This window comes from Borostomias antarcticus (genome assembly GCF_949987555.1).
Source record: "Borostomias antarcticus genome assembly, chromosome: 5".
Classification (NCBI taxonomy): Eukaryota; Metazoa; Chordata; class Actinopteri; order Stomiiformes; family Stomiidae; genus Borostomias; species Borostomias antarcticus.
Genome location: NC_140238.1, coordinates 20,058,825 through 20,078,718, shown reverse-complemented (window position 1 = coordinate 20,078,718; position 19,894 = coordinate 20,058,825). Strand labels below are relative to the sequence as shown.

The window sequence follows — 19,894 nt, the reverse complement described above, 5'->3', positions numbered from 1 at the left end:
GTTAATGCTAGAATGTTACACTAAGGCTTAGGCTACATCTTATAGTATTGTAAAGGGTTGGTTGGTTTAACTTACGTGCTTTGAATCCATATCACCATAGCATGACTATCTGACTAACTTCTTTTCACTATATGCGCGCGTGTCTGTGTGCGTGTGTGTGTGCGTGCGCACGTTTGGGTGCCCCCTAGTCTCTCACCTTGAAATTGATCTGCCGTTCTTTGCAGCAGGTCATGCAGTTGGCCAGCAGCACCAGCATGGCCAGCAGAGCGGTCAGCGACACCACCAGAGAGAGGGACACCTCACCCCCGGGCTCCCCTGGAACAACACGGCACGGCAACATTGGTTCCACTCACTGAATCATGCTGATACAGAACAGTTCAAGGTGCACCCAAGCACATGACTCCTAGAGAGCTAGCTAGGACGCGGCGATATAAAGTTAAACATTTACCAGGTTTGGTTTCTTTGATAGTGATACATCTGATGGATTTTAGGGCATGAGACATTTCAGATCTACTAATAGCAGCATTTAATCATAGCAAAGTAGATCAGGTTGGGTTTTTTTTTTGGGGGGGGAAGGGGGGTTTACCACATCACCTCTCCCAAGAACCAATTTGTCCAGCCAATGATAGGTGCCTAGTGACCTGGGGGGGGGGGGGGGATGCAGTGGCAGTGATTTAGGTGTTGTCATATAAATTGTAATTTCACTACCTCCCTCAACCTTTCACATAGCTGTGCTAACCTCAGGATGAGCTCTCCAGGAGGTCGACACACCTAGACGTTGTCTGCCCTAGAATAACCATCCTTTGTTCCATTGTCCCTGCAAGATTTACCACCCTTTTCTCATATCACTCTTGACGTGTCTCAACTCTTGACCATTGTTGATGATGTCTGCCATTTAATACATCCCTGGAAGCGTCATACCTGTGTATAAGACCAGACTGCGGGACTTCTGCTGGATACCACTGACGTGCGTTATCCTGAAGTCCTTGCGCTCGTATGTTTTCTCAATAAATCAGACTTAACCTCTTTGAGCGAACCTTGGCAAATCCTTTTACTTTCGATCAGATTTAATTCCACTACAGTGTCAGCGCTGACTGCAGGCTTCCCTCCACCCACTCCCTGCTCTGTCACCATGATACCCCCCATCAGGCTCACAGCATCCTCCTGAGTCTGTAGGGCAGTGTGTGTGTGTGTGTGTGTTTCTGTCAAAAAAGCAGACAGATGGGACACTGCGGAAGGGAGTTCTGGCACCACGCCCCCAAGTTTCCTTCATGCTATTTTCCGGCCGCTCACCTTAACTAAATTACCACAGCTGCCCAAACTTTACATCCACATCTTCATAGGGGTTTTGGCAACAACACTTTCTTGATATGTGAGTAAGTTATGGCTTATGGTACAATATAGCTTACCAAGTGAGGCTCAGGTTGAGGAAAAAGGAGAAAACGCAGACCGTAGTCTTGGAGAGGTGCTGGTAACAGGTGAAAAACAAAAGAAACCGCACACTCAAGCTCTTGATGCTGGGTGATTTATTCAGACAGCGTTTCGGCCTAGCGGCCTTAACTTTGACAAAGGCCGCTAGGCCGAAACGATGTCTGAATAAATCACCCAGCATCAAGAGCTTGAGGGTGCGGTTTCTTTTCTTTTTCTACCAAGTGAAGCTCACTATTCTTTTGTTGCTAATTAGCTTGGACTCGCTATGTGTGATTAGTTTTGGGCCCACCTGACAAAAACGACAAGGCAGCGAAGCGAAAGTTTCAGTTCAGCTTAAAGGTGCCATGTACAAGGGGTTTGCCAACAACATTAGCCAATTACTAGTGCCCAAAGAAATTACTTGAGTGTGTGGGTGCGTGCATATGCGTCTATGTGTGCGTATGTGTGTGTGTGCGCTTCTTCTTCATCGTTTGGGTTAGTTGGTGCGGTCCTCTCCCCCCAGGCTTGAGGCCGAGGGGCTATCCTTTTACCAACCCGAGCCTGGGTGAGGGGGTCAACCGGGCTATATATCCGGGCACACCTCCAGGAGTCACTTCACCGTTTTGTCATCCACGACCGTCAGGCCACGCATTCCGTTGGGTGTCCGATATATCGGACAGTCCGGGATGACGTGGTCTGCGGTTTGTTCCTCAGCACCACACTCGCATGTCGCACAGGATGCCAAGCCCCATCTGTGCATTGATGAGCAGAAGGGTCCAGAGACTGTCAAGCCTCACCCACACCGGTCTGGGTAAGTCCATCCCGGTAGGGAAAGGACCAGCGGCTGGGATGAAATCACAGAGTCTGGAGGTGTTTGCCTCCCTCTCCGCACGCCAAGTGCAGTCCGCCCATCCTGCCTCACTGATGTTAAGATCTCTGCATTGCTGCAAGAGATCCCGTGCGGCAGGCATAAAAGGGTGTCTCGACTTGAGAGGGCGGGGGGGCTCTGCTGTTGCATCGAGCCTGTCGTGGAGGCAGGCGAGACGTGCTGTGGTTCCTGTGCGGCAGAGGCCAGGGGGCTGGATCCCTGCAAGAATGGGAAGGCTGTCCACAGGAGTGGGACGCAAGCATCCTGTCACGATGCGCAAGGCTTCATTGATAGGCAGATCGATGAGGCTGTGTGCGCTGTTGTAGAGGGAGCAATCCACCAGGCCAGGCTCTTCCACCAGCCTGCCCAAGTCCTTGGGGAGCATTAGATATGATCCGATGTGTCAGGCAGTTTATGGTTGACTGACCTCATCTCATATAAGCACACTCAGAACACAGCTGATGCAAAGGGTCACAAGGCTTAGTGCAGTACAAACAGCTATTTGGTAGAAGCAAACATTTGTTAAGCCTACATTCTGTTCCACATTGAGCGAATGTGCCCGACCAGATAAACAGGTGTTGGCTTAGGCTGTCTAATTCAGGAAAACTAACCGATAAACCTACACTTTGATTTTCAAGGCAGTCAAGTGAAATTGTCTCCTGTTGTAACAAGGTATTCAATGGCCACCCAGCTTTGTCCTCTTGCATGAGGGCCTCAGCCACAGGCAAATAGGGAAAAAGCAAACCCTGGTACTAGATTGTGGCCTCTTGTAGCCAAATCATGGCAAAACACTTCTTACACCACCTGTCCTGTATTTTACAAACCAGGAAGTTGGTACTTGTACTTAGTCAACTTTGCTGGGAATTACACAACGTGACCTCCTCAGCCTACCTCATTGGTCTTTCACTGTATAGGCTAGGTTCAAAGGTTTTGGACGATGGGCTATGAGTCACCAAGACATCAGGACAGATTTGAGTGAGGCCTAGCAGGTCTAGCATTGTCGTATCAGAGATGGCAATCACACAAGTGACCAGTCATGGTGATGTCATGATTAGCCTTCGTTTTCTTTAAACCAGGCCAGGTCCAGCCTGGCTTATGTGTGTGGCTGGCTTGTTTCTGCTCAGGACTGGTAGGACGGAAGCTAGTTATCCACTGAAATAGCTGTGAATTGACATGAATGACATGAAAAAATGTCAGATAAATTAAGATAGGTCTTATCGCCTGTACACATCAGTTCCAAAGCTTCCAATGCTAATCCAGCACAATAAGCTCATGAGCTCACAACAACTAGCAGCAGCTTCCATAACATTAATGGTAGTGAGGCGTCTGTAGAGGGTCAGTGGCTAAAGCAGTTACACTTATGATTCCTGTAAGGTTTGCTATTTTGCTACAATTGGTTCAACTTCTGTTTCTGGACAAAGGTAAGGGATAAACCCAGATAACACAAGGCTAGAGAACCTACACCGATGGACGAGCTGGCGGACCTCGGGCCTAATCCACCGGCGGACTTCCAGCTGAATCCACTGGCGGGTTCCCTGGCCATTTGCACATCGAATGGCAAGTGGACCTCTGGTGGATTATTAGCATCAGGGACAGCGGTCCACTAGTAATCCGAAATGCTCCCGCTACTGCTCCACCACCATTCCACCGGTAGTTTATTGTCTATAGTCCCATGGCCCTAGGTTTATGGATATTCTCGCTAAATTAACTTACTCTGACATTTTTTTGGGTAACCCTTCCTTTCATAGTCCCCCAATTACGAAATATTTACCTGGTAAATACATGCAAAGTATAGCCTAATATATAATGGGTGATTACTAGGGCTGGGTATCGATTCAAATTTCAAGAATCAATTCGATTCCAATTCACAAGGTTCAGAATCGATTATCACGATTCAATTTGATTCGATTCGATTCAATATCAATTCGGTTAGTGTTACAAAAACCTGTTTTTTTTTTTAGCTGTAACCTCAATTACATGACTGCTAAGTTATGCAACACATCAATACTAGGGCTGGGTATCGATACTGATTTCCAAAAATTAATGAATGAATGAATCATTGAATTAATTAACTATTCATTCCTTCATTTATTCATTCATTGATTAAATAAAAGATCGATTTTGGGATTCATGAATCAATTCTGAATCATTTGATTTTTTAATCCAGCCCTAGTAATTACTGAGACACCTATACTGTAGGTATAATTTCACAACACAGGAGTATTTCAAATGTTCAATTAGACTACTGCACTCAATAACTGACATAGCACCACCAGGTAACCACATTGCTTCTATAACATCCAGTGATCAAAAAAAATCTTCCCCACTGGGGCTTGAACCCCTGACCTTACACATGGGAGTCAGACGCTTTATCCATTACACTACCGAGTAACTTGATACTGCGCGGTCATAGTGTATTTATTTTGGTGTTCTGGGACCACTGCCTAACATAGCAGGTTAAAGTCGCACTGAAACGGACGTTTGAGATTGATATCTAACTTCCGTAGTTTGATCAAGCTGAGGGTGGGACATATGTTTAGGGAAATTTGATTGGAACATTGACAAGTGGACGGGTTTTAAGAACTTTAGATAGATTCGATAGAAGGATAGCGTTGATTGACGGTGTATGTTGTGAGATTATTGGCCTAAAATCTGTTGTCGTCATTGCACGTGACCTACCGTTTTCCAGGAAGTAAGAAATTATATACTTTGATATAAGATTACAACAAAAGTAGAATTTTGTAATTTTTTTGCATACATCGTTGAATAGGTGAACACTATGAACAATTATGTGAACCAAAATGGGACAGAATGCTTTTTTCATTTCAGTGCGACTTTAACAACGGGACAGAGGGAGGGAGGGATTGACAACCTGACATTTGCCATCTATGGTGCGTGTTGCCACGCACAAAAAGTATATTTCCTTCTTCTGTGGCCTCTGTGTGACAAGAGCAAGAACAAATCTGGGATACAGGCTCATCTCAGCCCAGTGCCTTTTCTACACTCCTATCACGTCTCTCATCATAGTGTGCTGGGTACACAGCAGGCAAGAGAAACTCCCTCATATCAGCCGAGACGGCCCTGTCTCTTCTCCCCCTCCCAGGCCTCAGAGCCACACTGCAGCGCTTGTACAAGCCGCTCCCACCCGAGTCCTTCCTTACGAAGGAGCTACAGGACTCCGGACACATCTGTCCCTAGGTGATAGTGATTTTTTCCATCCTATTTCATTCAAAGGATCCTCCGCCGTACCTCACATAATCCAGAAACACACTCTTCCGCTGAGCTAAAGCTGGACTGGACGGTGGAGAGGAAGCGGGTCTAGCAGTGAAATATTGATGACGAGGAAATTAAAGATTCAGGCGCTGTTACCTAGCCTAGCCACATCCGACTGTGTATTAACTAGGGCAGGCAGGAGGACAGCAGTGTTTCCCTCACAGTTTAAGAGCTACAACTCTCATGGGGGGAGAGAATCTTTGTGACTGTGTGTGTGTGCGCGCGTGCATGACTGTGTTTCTGTGTGTGTGTGTGCGTGCGTGTGACTGTGTGTGTGTGTGTGTGTGTGTGTGTGTGTGTGTGTGTGCGCGCTTGCAGTTGGGGGGTTCCTGGGGGAGTTGGAGGAGAATCCGTGGTTGATGCTTGCTGCAGCCCTATCAGGCTGCTTTGCTTACTCAGGTTGAGTGGAATTGCCTGACGTGACACTGGCTGAATTCACCCAGAACCGCTTTGGTTTCCCAGCCTTGCTTGCTCTCCTCTTCCTAGACAATCCATTTAGCAAAAACCCGGTCATCAAATGTCTTAAAACAAAGACGGCACACAATGACAAAATGTAAAGCAATAAACACACGTCTGTCTAATCTCCTCCCAATAATAAAATACCATGCGAGTTAATGGTAAGCCACAATATGCAGCCCAGATAGCTTAATGAGTCACAGCCCATTTGAAACCAACCACATCCTCCAGCACTTCCTGACCAACGAAGCAGCAAAGTCACAAGGCTCGCTAGCCTTCATTATGACTTTGCGTTTCTAAGGTCAAATGGGTGACTAAAGCAATTTGTGACTCAAAAAATAATTTTGATTACAAAACATTTCTAACAAATATCTCTCTGTCAAGCAAGTTTGTGTATCACCACACCACTTTTAACAGTTCTTAGAGCCAGGACCAAGAGACATGGGGAGGCAGCCTTCATGTTTTATGCCCCTGGAATACCCTGCCAGAAAACCCAAGAATGACTGTGGGAACTTTTAAGCGAGATCTTAACACATACCTTTTTAATCTCGCTTTTATCATGTAGTTTTACTTATTAGGGGCCAGGCAGCGTAGCTGCCGGAACCCTATTGTATTTGCCTATATTATTATTATTATTATTATTATAATTATTATTATTCTCCATCTTCCACTGAAGTCTAACTTCCCGTGGACAAAAAATCACCAAAATTTGCACAAAGCTCCAGTCCTATACCCAAAGTCCTCAACCTGCATTGTAGGTCAATAAACCTGAAGGTGGCGCTACAGCAACAGTCTAAAGTTTAAAACTTTAAAAAAATCATAACAAATCAGCCATAGGTGCTATCACTGTAAAACCACCACGTGAATGTAGTCCCAAGTGAGACAAAACTTTCATACGCTTTGACCTTGCAGGAATTTTGAAGTCCATCACTCTGATTTCTTCATAAACTGTAAAACCTATCAAACCTATCTCCTCCCACATTTTTTGTTCAATTGACACCAAAATCGATCTACTGTATCTTCAGACTGTCCTTACCAAACGATCCTCACAGATTTTTGAAATATGAAAAATAGAGCCTACAGCACTTCAAAAAGTTTTACTGTTAACAGTTCTGTATACAGTTCCTATTAATTCTCGCCAAATCAATGTCTGATCATCCTCATAAAAAGTGACAACATTGGCCACATATTCAAGATGTAGTATGATTTTTTTCAGAATTCTATCTCAAAAATTGAATTTTTTAAAATATGTTTAATTCTGTCCTCTGAAACCAACACTTCATACAGAGAAAACTACGTTACCCACAATCCAACGCAAGCTCCACGAATCTGAGACATCGCTGTTGGCAACCCTACCCAACCCCCGCCGAGGATTACAATGACTAAATCGATTGATTGGCAACTGACTGAGTACACAGCTGCTGAAGTTAATGTTCAATTATGAAAAAAAAAAGCTAACAAAACCTGTAACCCACATTTTTCAATCAATTAATACTAAAGTTGCTACACTGGATCTTCAAACTGTCATTCACAAACTCATTGACCAGATTATTGAATTATCAAAATTGAGCTTACAATGCATTAAAATGTTTTACTTATTATTATTATTCTCCATCTTCCACTGAAGTCTAACTTCCTGTGGACAAAAAATCACAAAAATGTGCACATAGCTCCAGCACTAAACCCAAAGTCCTCAACCTGCATTGTAGGTCAATAAAGCTGAAGGTGGCGCTACAGCAAAAGTCTAAAGTTTAAAACTTTAAAAAATCATAACAAATCAGCCATAGGTGCCATCACAGTAAAACCACCACGTGAATGTAGGCCCAAGTGAGACAAAACTTTCATACACTCTGACCTTGCAGGAATTCTGATTATTATTATTCTCCATCTTCCACTGAAGTCTAACTTCCCGTGGACAAAAAATCACCAAAATTTGCACATAGCTCCAGTACTATACCCAAAGTCCTCAACCTGCATTGTAGGTCAATAAACCTGAAGGTGGCGCTACAGCAACAGGCTAAAGTTTAAAACTTTAAGAAATCATAACAAATCAGCCATAGGTGCTATCACTGTAAAACCACCACGTGAATGTAGGCCCAAGTGAGACAAAACTTTCATACGCTTTGACCTTGCAGGAATTTTTAAGTCCATCACTCTGATTTCTTCATAAACTGTTAAACCTATCAAACCTATCTCCTCCCACATTTTTTGTTCAATTGACACCAAAATTGATCTACTGTATCTTCAGACTGTCCTTACCAAACGATCCTCACAGATTTTTGAAATATGAAAAATTGAGCCCACGGCACATCAAAAAGTTTTACTGTTAACAGTTCTGTATATAGTTCCTATTAATTCTCGCCAAATCAATGTCTGATCATCCTCATAAAAAGTGACAACATTAGCCACATATCCAAGATGTAGTATGATTTCTTTCGGAATTTTATCTCAAAAATTGAATTTTTTAAAATATGTTTAATTCTGTCCTCTGAAACCAACACTTCATACAGAGAAAACTACGTTACCCACAATCCAACGCAAGCTCCACGAATCTGAGACATCGCTGTTGGCAACCCTACCCCACCCCCGCCGAAGATTACAATGACTAAATCGATTGATTGGCAACTGACTGAGTACACAGCTGCTGAAGTTAATGTTCAATTATGAAGAAAAGCAAACAAAACCTGTAAAAATTAATAAACATATCTCATCCAACATTTTCCAATCAATTAACACCAAACTTGCTACACTGGATCTTCAGACTGTAATTCACAAACTCATTGACCATTGTTGAATTATCAAAATCGAGCTTACAACGCATCAAAATGTTTTACAAATGTTTTACGATACGAATGTACAAAATGAACATTGGAATGTCAACTTTCTTGTTGTCCTATTCTCTCGCTTATTGCTCCTAAACTTGTCGGAAATTGCCTGGCCCCGCCTCATCGCTGCGAAGCAGCTTTAATGTTATAATTAAATCTTCTCAATGTTTTTTTTTTTATTCTTTTTTTTACGGTTTATATTTTCTATTCTCTTTTATCATATTCCCTCCTGTTTTATTTTCCTATTGTTTTAAAGGAGTAGTAAAGGTGTCTGTTGGTGTTCTGACATCAAATTCGCCGCAAAGTATGAATCCTGTAGGGTTTTATTGATAATTTTATGAAATCTATTGACTTGTATTGACGCGACCGTTGTAGATCTGTAGATCAATCTGCAGAGGGGATTCAGGAAGCAGAACTACTTACGGTAGCTATTGTTAATGTTTATGTTAGCTAGGCTAGCTAGTTTGTTCACTGCTCACGCTACTCTTTCGCTCACAGACAAGGAAGCCCTAGATTACAGTTCGGAAAACGCTTATCAAAATGGCTGATCTTCTTCTTGAAGAGTATGAATTTGATCGTGAGGAATTAGACTTTGACGGCAGCGCTTATCGTTTCGAGCCTGAATATAGTGAGGAGGAACTACAGTAAATGGAAGAGATGGAGGCTCGCCGAACCACGAGATCGGAATCAGTTCAAGCGGAAGTTTACGTATGTGCTGCGACTAAATAGTTCTATGCTAAATATTTTAAAAAGCCTTTCCAGATGAACTAGAATCTTACTTTGTGGTGAATTATATGTCAGAACACCAACTAACACCTCGGTGAGTTTCGTGTCTTTGAAATTGAGAGTTTAACATGTTTTTTTAATGATTTTTTACGGTGCCCACCCACATCCATTATATGAGCAAAACGGTGGTAGAGCAATTATCAGACTTTCTCAAAAGTGCTCGTTTTGTCAACCTTTTGATCTGAACCATTGTATATGATCATAAGTAACCTTAAAACAGGGCTAAACATGATTTTCCCTTTACTACTCCTTTAATACCATCTACTAATAAATTGTTTTTATTTATTTTGTAAAGAGCTGTGTGCTACATTTGCTTGTATGAACATGTGCTACAGTATAAAAATAAAATGGACTTTGACCACCAACACAAGGCTACTACTACTAGTGTAGCGCAGCGTCAGCAGCACCCCAGGCCTCAGACCGGGCTTCAGAGAGGGGGCTCTGGGCCGTGCTGGGAGGGGACTGGAGAGAGCGCACGGTCCACACGCATGTGGGGAGGGGGGCCGAGCCCAGGTGTCCTCTGCTGCCGGCTCCGCTCTCCCTCCTCCGTTCGCCTTATCTGAATCACTGGGTCTCCAAAATGACTTGGCAGGCCCACCAAATTATTCACCTGCTTCTCAGAGGCCTGACGTGCGGGCGGCTGCCAGCTCTTGTTCCTCTCCCCTGCATATTTTAGTGGCCCGTTGTCCACACGAGAGCAGGGGCTGACCCATTTTTTGGCGGATGCCGCCGGTGCGACGGCGGAGCTGATGGTGGTAGTTTCGGGTCTGTGCGGGGAGGAGGGCGGGGGGGAGTCTGTACGGGCCAGTTCCTGTTGGGATGCACTGTCTGTCTCGTAATGATGATGCTCCCCCGAAAAGAGATCCCCGCTAAACCACCTATCCTAATTGCACAGTGCCACGTAGACCACATTGTGCACTAGCGCTACACTATGGAGGCAGGCCCTGCCACTGCCCGGTACAGAACAGAGGCCTATCCAATGACAACAGGATCACACAACATGCCTGCTCTCCCTAGTCCATGCCAACCAAAGACCGCAATATGCCCTTCCTGAACCACCTGTAATTTCCAGGTCCACGGTTAATTCAGAAAAACTCTGATTTTGTTGTCTTCTGATATTTATCAAATTTTCATCAGCTTAACACTTACTCCAAAGTGTTTGACATTTTTAGTTGAAGGACAATCCCAGCTACTTTATATTCAATCAATAATTAGGTCGGTATCATATGCAGCTGGTAAATAACCACACAACTCATAAGGAGGCATTTTCTGTGCCGTCACAAATGTTTTGAAAGAACAATAGTGACAAATTGTTTTGTTCATCAAGGTCTTGGTTAAGGATGTCAAAATAGTTAGCACATCTGAGATCTCCTAAAAATATTTTTATCACAACTGTTCCCGACTGTATTTCAGCAATGCAGGCTGTGGGAGACCTATAATTTGCTAATGACCTCAATAAGGGTGCAACGATTAGTCGACATTGTTGACAAAAATCAACAAATAAAATAGTCACCAACTAATTTAAATGTTGTTTTTGTCGCTTGATTTATCGACAATAAAAATAGTCACCAACGAATATAATTGTCGTTATTGTCGCCTTGATAGCCAGAGGTTTTTTTGGTTTTGTTTTTCTCCCCCAAGTCACACATGCGCAGTAGCGTTCAGAGTTCAAGGGTCACTTAGTGGGATAAAACGGCGGAGCCAAGTCCGTCTACAAGTTCGGCTCCAACACGCAGCAAAACATCAAAGGTTTGGGAGCGGTTTACTTAAGCGGGAAATGCTCTCAGAAAATAGCAAGCCTGAGCCCGAACCATGTTCCTCAATATGAACAAACTAACTGTGATTAGTCTCATGTAGTTGCAACTTCCAACAGGCTGTTGCCCTTTTCCCTGCCCTTTTTGTGCGAGGCGTAAGCCGTCGCACCATGAAAAGGGAATGCCGATTTGTGCGTCCGTCGGGTTGTTGACCTGCAGTTCTATGAAAAGCGAATGCCGATTTGTCTGCCGGGTTGTTGACCTGCAGTTCTATGTTGCTAACACAAGAGGCAGTGGTCCCAGAACATCAAAACAAAAAGACCACAGATTTCCCAGGTCAGTGGTGGCCGAGTGGATAGTGCATCTGACTAGCACCCCGAAGGTTGCAAGTTCAAGCCTTGGTGTGGACAGTATTTTGTCCCTGGATGTTATAGAAGCTATGTAAAAATGTGGTTACCTGGTGGTTCTGTCAGTAACGATTTATGTGGTAGAGCCACTGCCGATAAATAAACGAGCGTGGGTCAAATTTGTTTATTATAGATGCTTTTACAGCCTTAGTCAGCACAAGTATGCACGCGCAGGGGGAGACAGACGAATTCAGAGCGAGCCGTATTTTAGTGCAAAGACTAGTATTTTATAAACCATCAAGATGTCTGGCTGTTGCGTCTACGGGTGTACAAATCGGCGCTCTAGTGGCAAACTTTATTCGTTTCAAGAGGAAACCGGCCTTTTTAGAGGAACTGGAGTCGCCTGTGGCTACAAGCCATTAAGCGTACGGACTGGACTGAGGACATCATCAGAAATGCCAGTGTTTGCGGTGCCCATTTTATATCAGGTAAGTTATTTTGACTACCTGGTTTCACTGGAATGTCTGGTTGAAATGTAGAGTAATATCTGAAGTAAACCGTAACCCATAACCTGGCTGCACGCTAAGCTAAGTTCAGGAATTGAAGCCTAATGATAGCTAGCTAACATTAGCTAGTGCTAGCTTACATGCTAGCTTTTGACTACCTGGTTTCACTGGAATGTCTGGTTGAAATGTACAGTAATATCTGAAGTAAACCGTAACCCATAACCTGGCTGCACACTAAGCTAAAGCTAAGTTCAGGAATTGAAGCCTAATGATAGCTAGCTGACGTTAGCTAGTGCTAGCTCAAGGTTTCCGTTAGACGGTAATTACCGTTTTTTGTCCAGAAAAATCTGTTGAAGTCCGATATATATATATATATCTCTCCAGTCATAATGTGCGGACAAAATAATTACCCCTAATTCTATTAGGCCTACAATAGGCTAAAATTAAATTTCCATATATCATGATTCCTTTTGAATATAAAAAAACAAATAGGCCTATTCATTTTGTTCTGTTAATGTGTTGTTCATCTATGCGATGAAAAAACAGCCGTAAAATAAACCTGCCTATAGGCTAGCGGGCCACCATAGCAAGCGAGAGGGAGCCTGATCGAGCGGAGCTTGAGGCGAAAATGCATAGGCCTATTAATATCGAATGGAAATTAGCCTATGGAAATTAGCAAATGGAAATTAGCCTATGCACGTTGTAAGTTCTTACACATTATTTAAGTAGGCTATATTTAATTTCAAAGAGTTTTGTTCTATTTTAGCCTATCTGATAAAAGGCCGAAATTAGGCTAGCCTATAGCCTATGAATTCCTATGAATATATAATGATTATTATATATCTAGACATGCAGTGGAATTTCTTTATTTAGCCCAGCCCGCCTATCAGTTGTTTCTCAACAGTTATGTCCTCCTCATCCTCATAGCCTACTGCAATGTCTGTGGTTATAATGATGCTGTTTTATTGATAAAAAGGGTAGGCTAAAACTGGAAAGAGAAATTAGTAAAGACATATTACTGTCGCTAATCCCAAACCAATAAGCCTACCTCCTCAAATCCGATTCATGCAATTGAAATACACATTCATGTTCTAGTCTACAGTCGCAATTCAAAGGTGACTATTTTTGTGGCTGTTTTACATAGGCCTAGCGCATGGAATTGACAGCCTATCATACATTTAATCATACGGATGCGAAATAAGACAATAAATGGCATATATAAGCTACACAATGGCCACTCACCGCGACAAACACCTATAATTGGCCTAATATTATATTATAGCCTAATATAATGACCGGAATTTCTCCAGTTTGTCCGGAAAAGTCTAATCTTCCCGGACACATTGACCTTTACCGATTTTCTCTAACGGAAACCCTGTGCTAGCTAGTGTTAGCTAGCTAACTCAAGGCCCGGGGAGTCAGAGATGGCTAAAGGCTAGCAAAACCTAATGAAATGGTGAGTCCTGCTTTGCAGCTTTACGCATTTCAGATTGATCATTTTGGCAATGTGTGTGAATTTGCTGCTGTGTGAGAGATAAGGACCTGTTGTTGCATGTCGTTGACAAAAGCTTCCCCTTATTATGGTGTCAGAATGATGGCTTATGAATGCGATGTTATACAGTAGCCCAGAGATGGTTAGCACTGGCAGGGCTATTTGATAAAAGGTGTTGTGGTGTTTGAGCACGAGCTGTCGTACTCTTGTGATGGACTTCGTTTTGGTGTGTGAACTATAGTTGATTACGTTTTGGGAGGAACAATTAAATTGTCCCAAGTGTTGCAAATTATTGGCTGGCTTACCCATACAAATCCAAATTTCAGTGAAAGAGGGCACGAAAATCGACTTTCAAACTGTTTTTGACTTAAATGCGTCTTGTATTCTGCCATATCGCTTCATTTTCATCCGTGTTTAGCATTTTGGTAGTGCTCCGTCGCCCCCTACAGTCCTCATGAAAATACAGTCCACGTTACGGTCCGTTGACACCGGTCTAGCTTGTTATTCACTTAAAGGTACCCAACAAATTCCTGAAATTCCTAGATTATATGGTTCCTTGTAGTCTAATAAACATGTTGAATCACTTGAATGTCTTTCCTAGGGATGTGCGCGACTAGTCGTTTAAACGACTAAACGGCACAGCTTTTGCTAGTCGTTTGAGAAATAATAGTCGATTAAACGAAATATAATAGAATTAGATAAAAAATTCAAATATTTATCAAAAGACTTAAATAATTAGTCGCCTCATTCATTCATCTGCGCAATCCCTATTGTTTATGCTGCGTTCCTTTTGTATGGGAGCTCCGGATTTGGCGCCTATACACCTATACGTAGCCTATCGTCTGACATCCGCGGTCTTTAATATTATAGTAATTTAACTTATGCTATTCAATGATCAGTGGTGCACAGCACATTGCCACAAAAGTGTGCTCATATTAATTAATGTAGCCTAATCCGTTGGTTTGTGTAAGTCAAGACGTGACGGAAATCTGTGCAACAATAGGCTATGACTAGATTCCAAGAGGCGCGCTCACTTTCACAGCCTAATTGCCGAGTTGAACTCGAGGAGGCAGACCATTAAATTTGCAAAACATAGGTTTTATGTATACTAGTATACATACTAGTATACATCCAAGCAACTGTCACAAAGTACCCCTTGTTTTAAATAGCCAAACCAGACTTGGAGCGAGATGCGCAACGAGCGAAAATTGGCTTCCGCTGAATGTTGGTTAGAAAGATAGAGGAACTTTATTGCAGACACGCAGATCCATATAAAACATTATATATAACACTTTCATAAATGTACAATTGGTCTAGGCTATTTTTTGCACGGTAGGCTATTATTTCTTTCACTTTATTATTTGCATCATTCTTTGTGGACCAATGTTTGAATAAATTTGCCTTTGAACATTATTGCCCTCTCTGACATCCGCGGTCTTTATGTGAAATCTAGTTTTAGCCTACTGAAACATTACAGGCTAAAGGCTAGCCTACTCTTCTTCAATTAAACAAAATAAATCACATTGATATCTTTGCTAAGTAATAAGCTGTAAGGACAGGCTGAACTACTGTTTTGCACTGGCAAACAGTGTGTGACAGCCCTGCGCAACGCGTGCAAATCGGCTGCCGCTGAGTGGTTGGGAAACATCAAGAATAGTCATGCATCTTAGCTTGCATGATTTGAGAAACATCCTCAATTTTTCTAACTAGCACTTGTTGTAGAAACTTGGGAATCCTGTTTTTAGACTAGTTGTGTAATTGGTTACAAAACCCCCGTCTACTCGTCAGTGAATAGTCGCTGCGCACATCCCTATTTCCTACCTTGTAATTTCTTCGCAAAATTATATTTAGCTAATGTTTTGAAAACAACAAAGATGTGTGAAACGTCACTATTATGTGCTCCGCATATTGACGCAATTACGTAGTACGCGACTTTCGGGGACCCCCTCAAATTTGCTCTAGAGCACATACTAGTAGTCAAAAACTACATTGGGTACCTTTAACATCGTAGGCCAGGTAAAATGATTCTAGCTTACGGAAGTCAAGACCAAATCAAGACCTGGAGCGGTGGGCTAATACGCCTAGTAGCCTAAACACTGATTAGTGAAGTAGGGGAGTAGGCTATTGAGTGCTGTGCCCTAAGAGGGTGTATTTTATCGTCCTGTCATTCCTCTTCGTGGTGCTTGGCCATTGTTGTCATATAATTGCTCTGTAGTTTATTTAGTGTGTCCCTAAAAGCTTGGTTGTTTCGGCCTAAATATTGCCCTCTTATTCGCTCGCTCTCAAATTATTGGCCTTTATTGATGTGTTGAAAAAAAACATCAGTAGCCTAGGCCTAGTTTTCCTGTATGTTTTTGGGTCAAAGACGTGACGCTTGTTTTTTTGTGTCCCTTTGGTTAAGTTTACATTTTTAGGTTAAAAATTGAAAATAAACTTAAAGATTACTTGCATACATTCTTTTCTGACAACCTGCCCTAAAATTTTTTTTCATGGTTTCAGGTTTTAATTCATTTCGAGAGAATTATTGAGTAAAAATGGCAAAAATGTCTAAGTGGTGTAACCATAAAAACTGAGTATAGAAAAATTAAAATTGCTCAAAAGAGCTGAAAGACTAAAAAAACAACATAAACTAGTTTGGCATAATCTTACATAAGAACTATTTTAAGGTTAATAAAAGAAGTGGAACTATATTGTTCTGGATATTATAAATAATCCGGGGAATCATGTCAGCCTCAGGTCAACTTGCATAAGTGTCTAGATGGTGTAACCACCATAGGAGTTTTTTTTTTTTTTTTTTTTTTTTTTTTACAAGATGACAATTTTGGTGGGAAATGTATCACAGATTAGGACCCCTCTCTCAATGGTTGCATGTCAAGGTTAGTAACTCTCAGAAATATTGAGATAATTTGACATTTTAGGGAATGGTCAGGTGTTATTAGGTTTACATGTCAAATGGTGTAACCAGTGGGAAATGGTGTAACCAGTAAAAAACTTATGATAAAAAGTATTGATCTTTATCATAAAAACAAGTATTTACTTTAAAAAGTATGTTTGAAAGTAGCTAGTTAATGTAATGTAATGTAAATGCCTGACAAATTTAATTTTTAATGTAAATGTCAAATGGTGTAACCAGTTACACCATTTGACTCAAATATGACTCCTATTATAAGTCTTTCTGTTTGATGCTATTTTAGGCAAGGCAATATTTTATGATGCAGCACAAAGACAACTAGCCGTCTTAAGAAATGTTTAGTTTATTAATCTGTTTTATTTATTTTCCAAGTATTCTTTCAAGAAAAGGGGAATTGTCATTTACATCATAGAATGTCTGGCCAAATAACATGTAGGCTATGTTGTATTGAGACTCAGAGATCGGCTTCCTAATAAGTCAGATACCTGTCTGCGATTTCCAGTATTTCCCATACGTTAATTCATCCATGGCGGCCACGCTATGGATGAATTTGTCCTGCCATAGCTGCAAAATGTAGGTTATCAAAAGTTGACTTCTCATAAATAAATAACAAAACTCAAACGCTGTTGTGTTTTGCGCTGTGCTCATGGTACTCTGCTGGGCTACTCCCCCTCCCCATCCCCCGCAAATCGCGTGGATAGAAATAGGTTGCGTGCCAATCACACTTGTTGGAAGTGTGAATTGCACACAGCTGCATTGATTCACGCTGGAATTCCACATGGAGTTGACACGGTTGTTTGTAAGTTAACGTTAGCTACTTACAATATATCCAATATAATCCATATTGAATATTCACTGTAGTTGTCTACTTGTCCAAACATAATTTGGGCTATGCTGCAACGTTCATTTTCCAGTCTATGTAACGTGAATTTTCCAGCTAGCAAGCTAGACTGTTAATTAGCTACCAGCAATGTTACCTAGCTAAAGTTAGGCTAGCACTAGCTAACATTAGCTATATAGGTTTGCATGGAACGTTAGTCAGGCCAATGTCATTGAAAAACGGGACTGTCTTAAGCTTAGCTAATATGTTTGTACTCTTGACTTTCAGGTCATGGGTACCAGACCAATACATTCTTCAAGAACAAGGTGAGAGTAGAAGCAGATGAAGAAACTGCTGCGGAGCCTGTAACATTGGCTTGCTAGCTAGGAAAACGTAGCAATAGATGCCAAGTCAATAGCCAAACATATTGCCTATGAATAATTATTATTCATAAGCTTTTGTCAAAAAAATGAAGTGGGTTGACTAACAGTGAAATGTTTATTTACAACAGGAGAGACGGCTTCTCCAGGCAGGAGAGCCTCCTCTCCAGCCAGCAGCCTCAACCAGCAGCCAGCAGAGCCAGTGGCGGGAGAAGGACAGAGAGAGAGACAGGGACTGACTCTGACTCTCAGGCAGGAGAGCTTCCTCTCCAGCCAGCAGCCTCAACCAGCAGCCAGAAATCGAGAGTTTAACATGTTTTTGAAAGATTTTTCAAGGTGCCCACCCACATCCATTATATGACCAAAACGGTGGTAGAGCAATTATCAGACTTTCTCAAAAGTGCTAGTTTTGTCAATGTTTTGATCTTAACCATTGTATATGATCAAAAGTAACCTTAAAACAGGGCTATGCATTTTCCCTTTACTACTCCTTTAACCTAATTTTTAAAATCTCATTATTTGCCAGTGCTCGAATCAGAAAGTCACGATTCTAATGTTTTTGCTGCGTGTGTATGATAAAATCTCACAAAGTTAGAAACAGAAAGCCAATCTCAGAGGGTTAAAACCACAAAAAGAGGAAAGACAAGGACTAGAGAAGAACAGCACAAAACTAGTCTGGCTACCTTAATACAATATGCAAACATGCAACATAACCCTCAGTACATCTCTCCTAGCTTACAAGTCTAGCTGCAGTAAGGTGGAAAATAAAGGCCTGTGGTCATTAGGACATCCCCAGGCTTGTCCCCATGCCCAAGCACAGACTCAGGGGACCAGCAGAATTCTCCAGGAAGCCTCCCCTTAGCCTGGTAAAGCAGACTCATCATTGCGAATAAAAAAAATAAAAAATGTTTTCATTTTAAGTCTGGACTTCCAGCCGCTCAAAACATGTTTAAGATACGATAGCTCAGATCATATGGAGATGCAATGAGTAATGAAATAGGGGGAAGGTTGTGTTTGGAAACAAAGAGTCCCGAGTTCAATGCCAGCAAAGTCCAACCCTTTATATAATGCTACTGCTTTTTGTTGGAGTAAACTCAGCCCTAATCACACCACAAGTGTAATGCCTAACCCTAAGCATAACCACATGGGTGCACTGCCTTCCTAACCTGAATACACAAGTAGAATGTCTAGCTTAATCAGCACCGAAATATGCAATTTGTCAACACATGTATAAGCATGTAGTAGTTTGCTTTCTATGACAAAAACCCAACTGACTAAAGAATTAACAGAGGAAACGCCTTTCTAAAGTGATGAATCGTGTAGTCCTAACACTCTAGAATGCATGGCCAAATGGATCTACAGGAAAGGGAGCCTGGCTCTGACTATGGGATACGGAGGAGACTGCCTCTGACTAAAGGACAAGGAGTCTGGCTCTGACTACAGTGCCCGGCTACTGAACAGACTGCTGCTCTGCGTTAAATTGTGACGAACTGCCTCTGTGTGTGTGAGACATTCCAAGTTTGGACGGGGGACTTTGTCGCCGGTTCCTTGTTCTCTTGGAGACAACAGTCCAGCGTTGCTCCATCACTTACTGCAAGACGTGTAATAAAACTAAACAAGCATCAATGCTCTGTGAATTATTACCCGGGGATGATAAGAACGGAATGCAGGTTATGGCTACACATTAACCGAACTCCACTATTAAATAGCCTACTATTAAAAATGTCTCATGAGGGACATGTAGATCTCATTAAGAACACTGCTCTGAAAAAGAGTTGCATGCAACAGTTTAAGACAGAGTCCATTCATGTGTTGGCCGTTCTGTGGTCGCTTACCACATCCATGTCACTCTCACTGTTACATCACTGTGCACACTATGCCCTAACGCACAGCTAATACACAAAGGACAATACCCCAAGTATTCTATGGCACTTTCACACCTCACCCTCACTGCACGTTCACATCAGCAAGCCAAGATCTCAAGCTGACATAGATCCAGATACAACAGAACACAAAAACATTATTGCTCATTACTTCAGACATAGGCCTGGTAGACATGATTTGGA

General features: G+C 42.1%; 1 protein-coding gene across 2 annotated transcripts in view; it reads right to left on the bottom strand.

Moving 5' to 3' along the window:
* The window catches only part of lmtk2 (lemur tyrosine kinase 2), a 58,137-nt gene that overhangs the window by 37,182 nt on the left and 1,061 nt on the right, over positions 1-19,894 (bottom strand). For both annotated transcript variants that reach the window (XR_014630434.1, XM_084437633.1), the window contains exon 2: positions 197-315. Coding sequence is in view for 1 of the 2 variants with exons in the window: in XM_084437633.1 (XP_084293759.1) it covers positions 197-315 (119 nt within the window). In the remaining variant the exon portion in view is untranslated. The remainder of the gene's footprint in view (positions 1-196; positions 316-19,894) is intronic.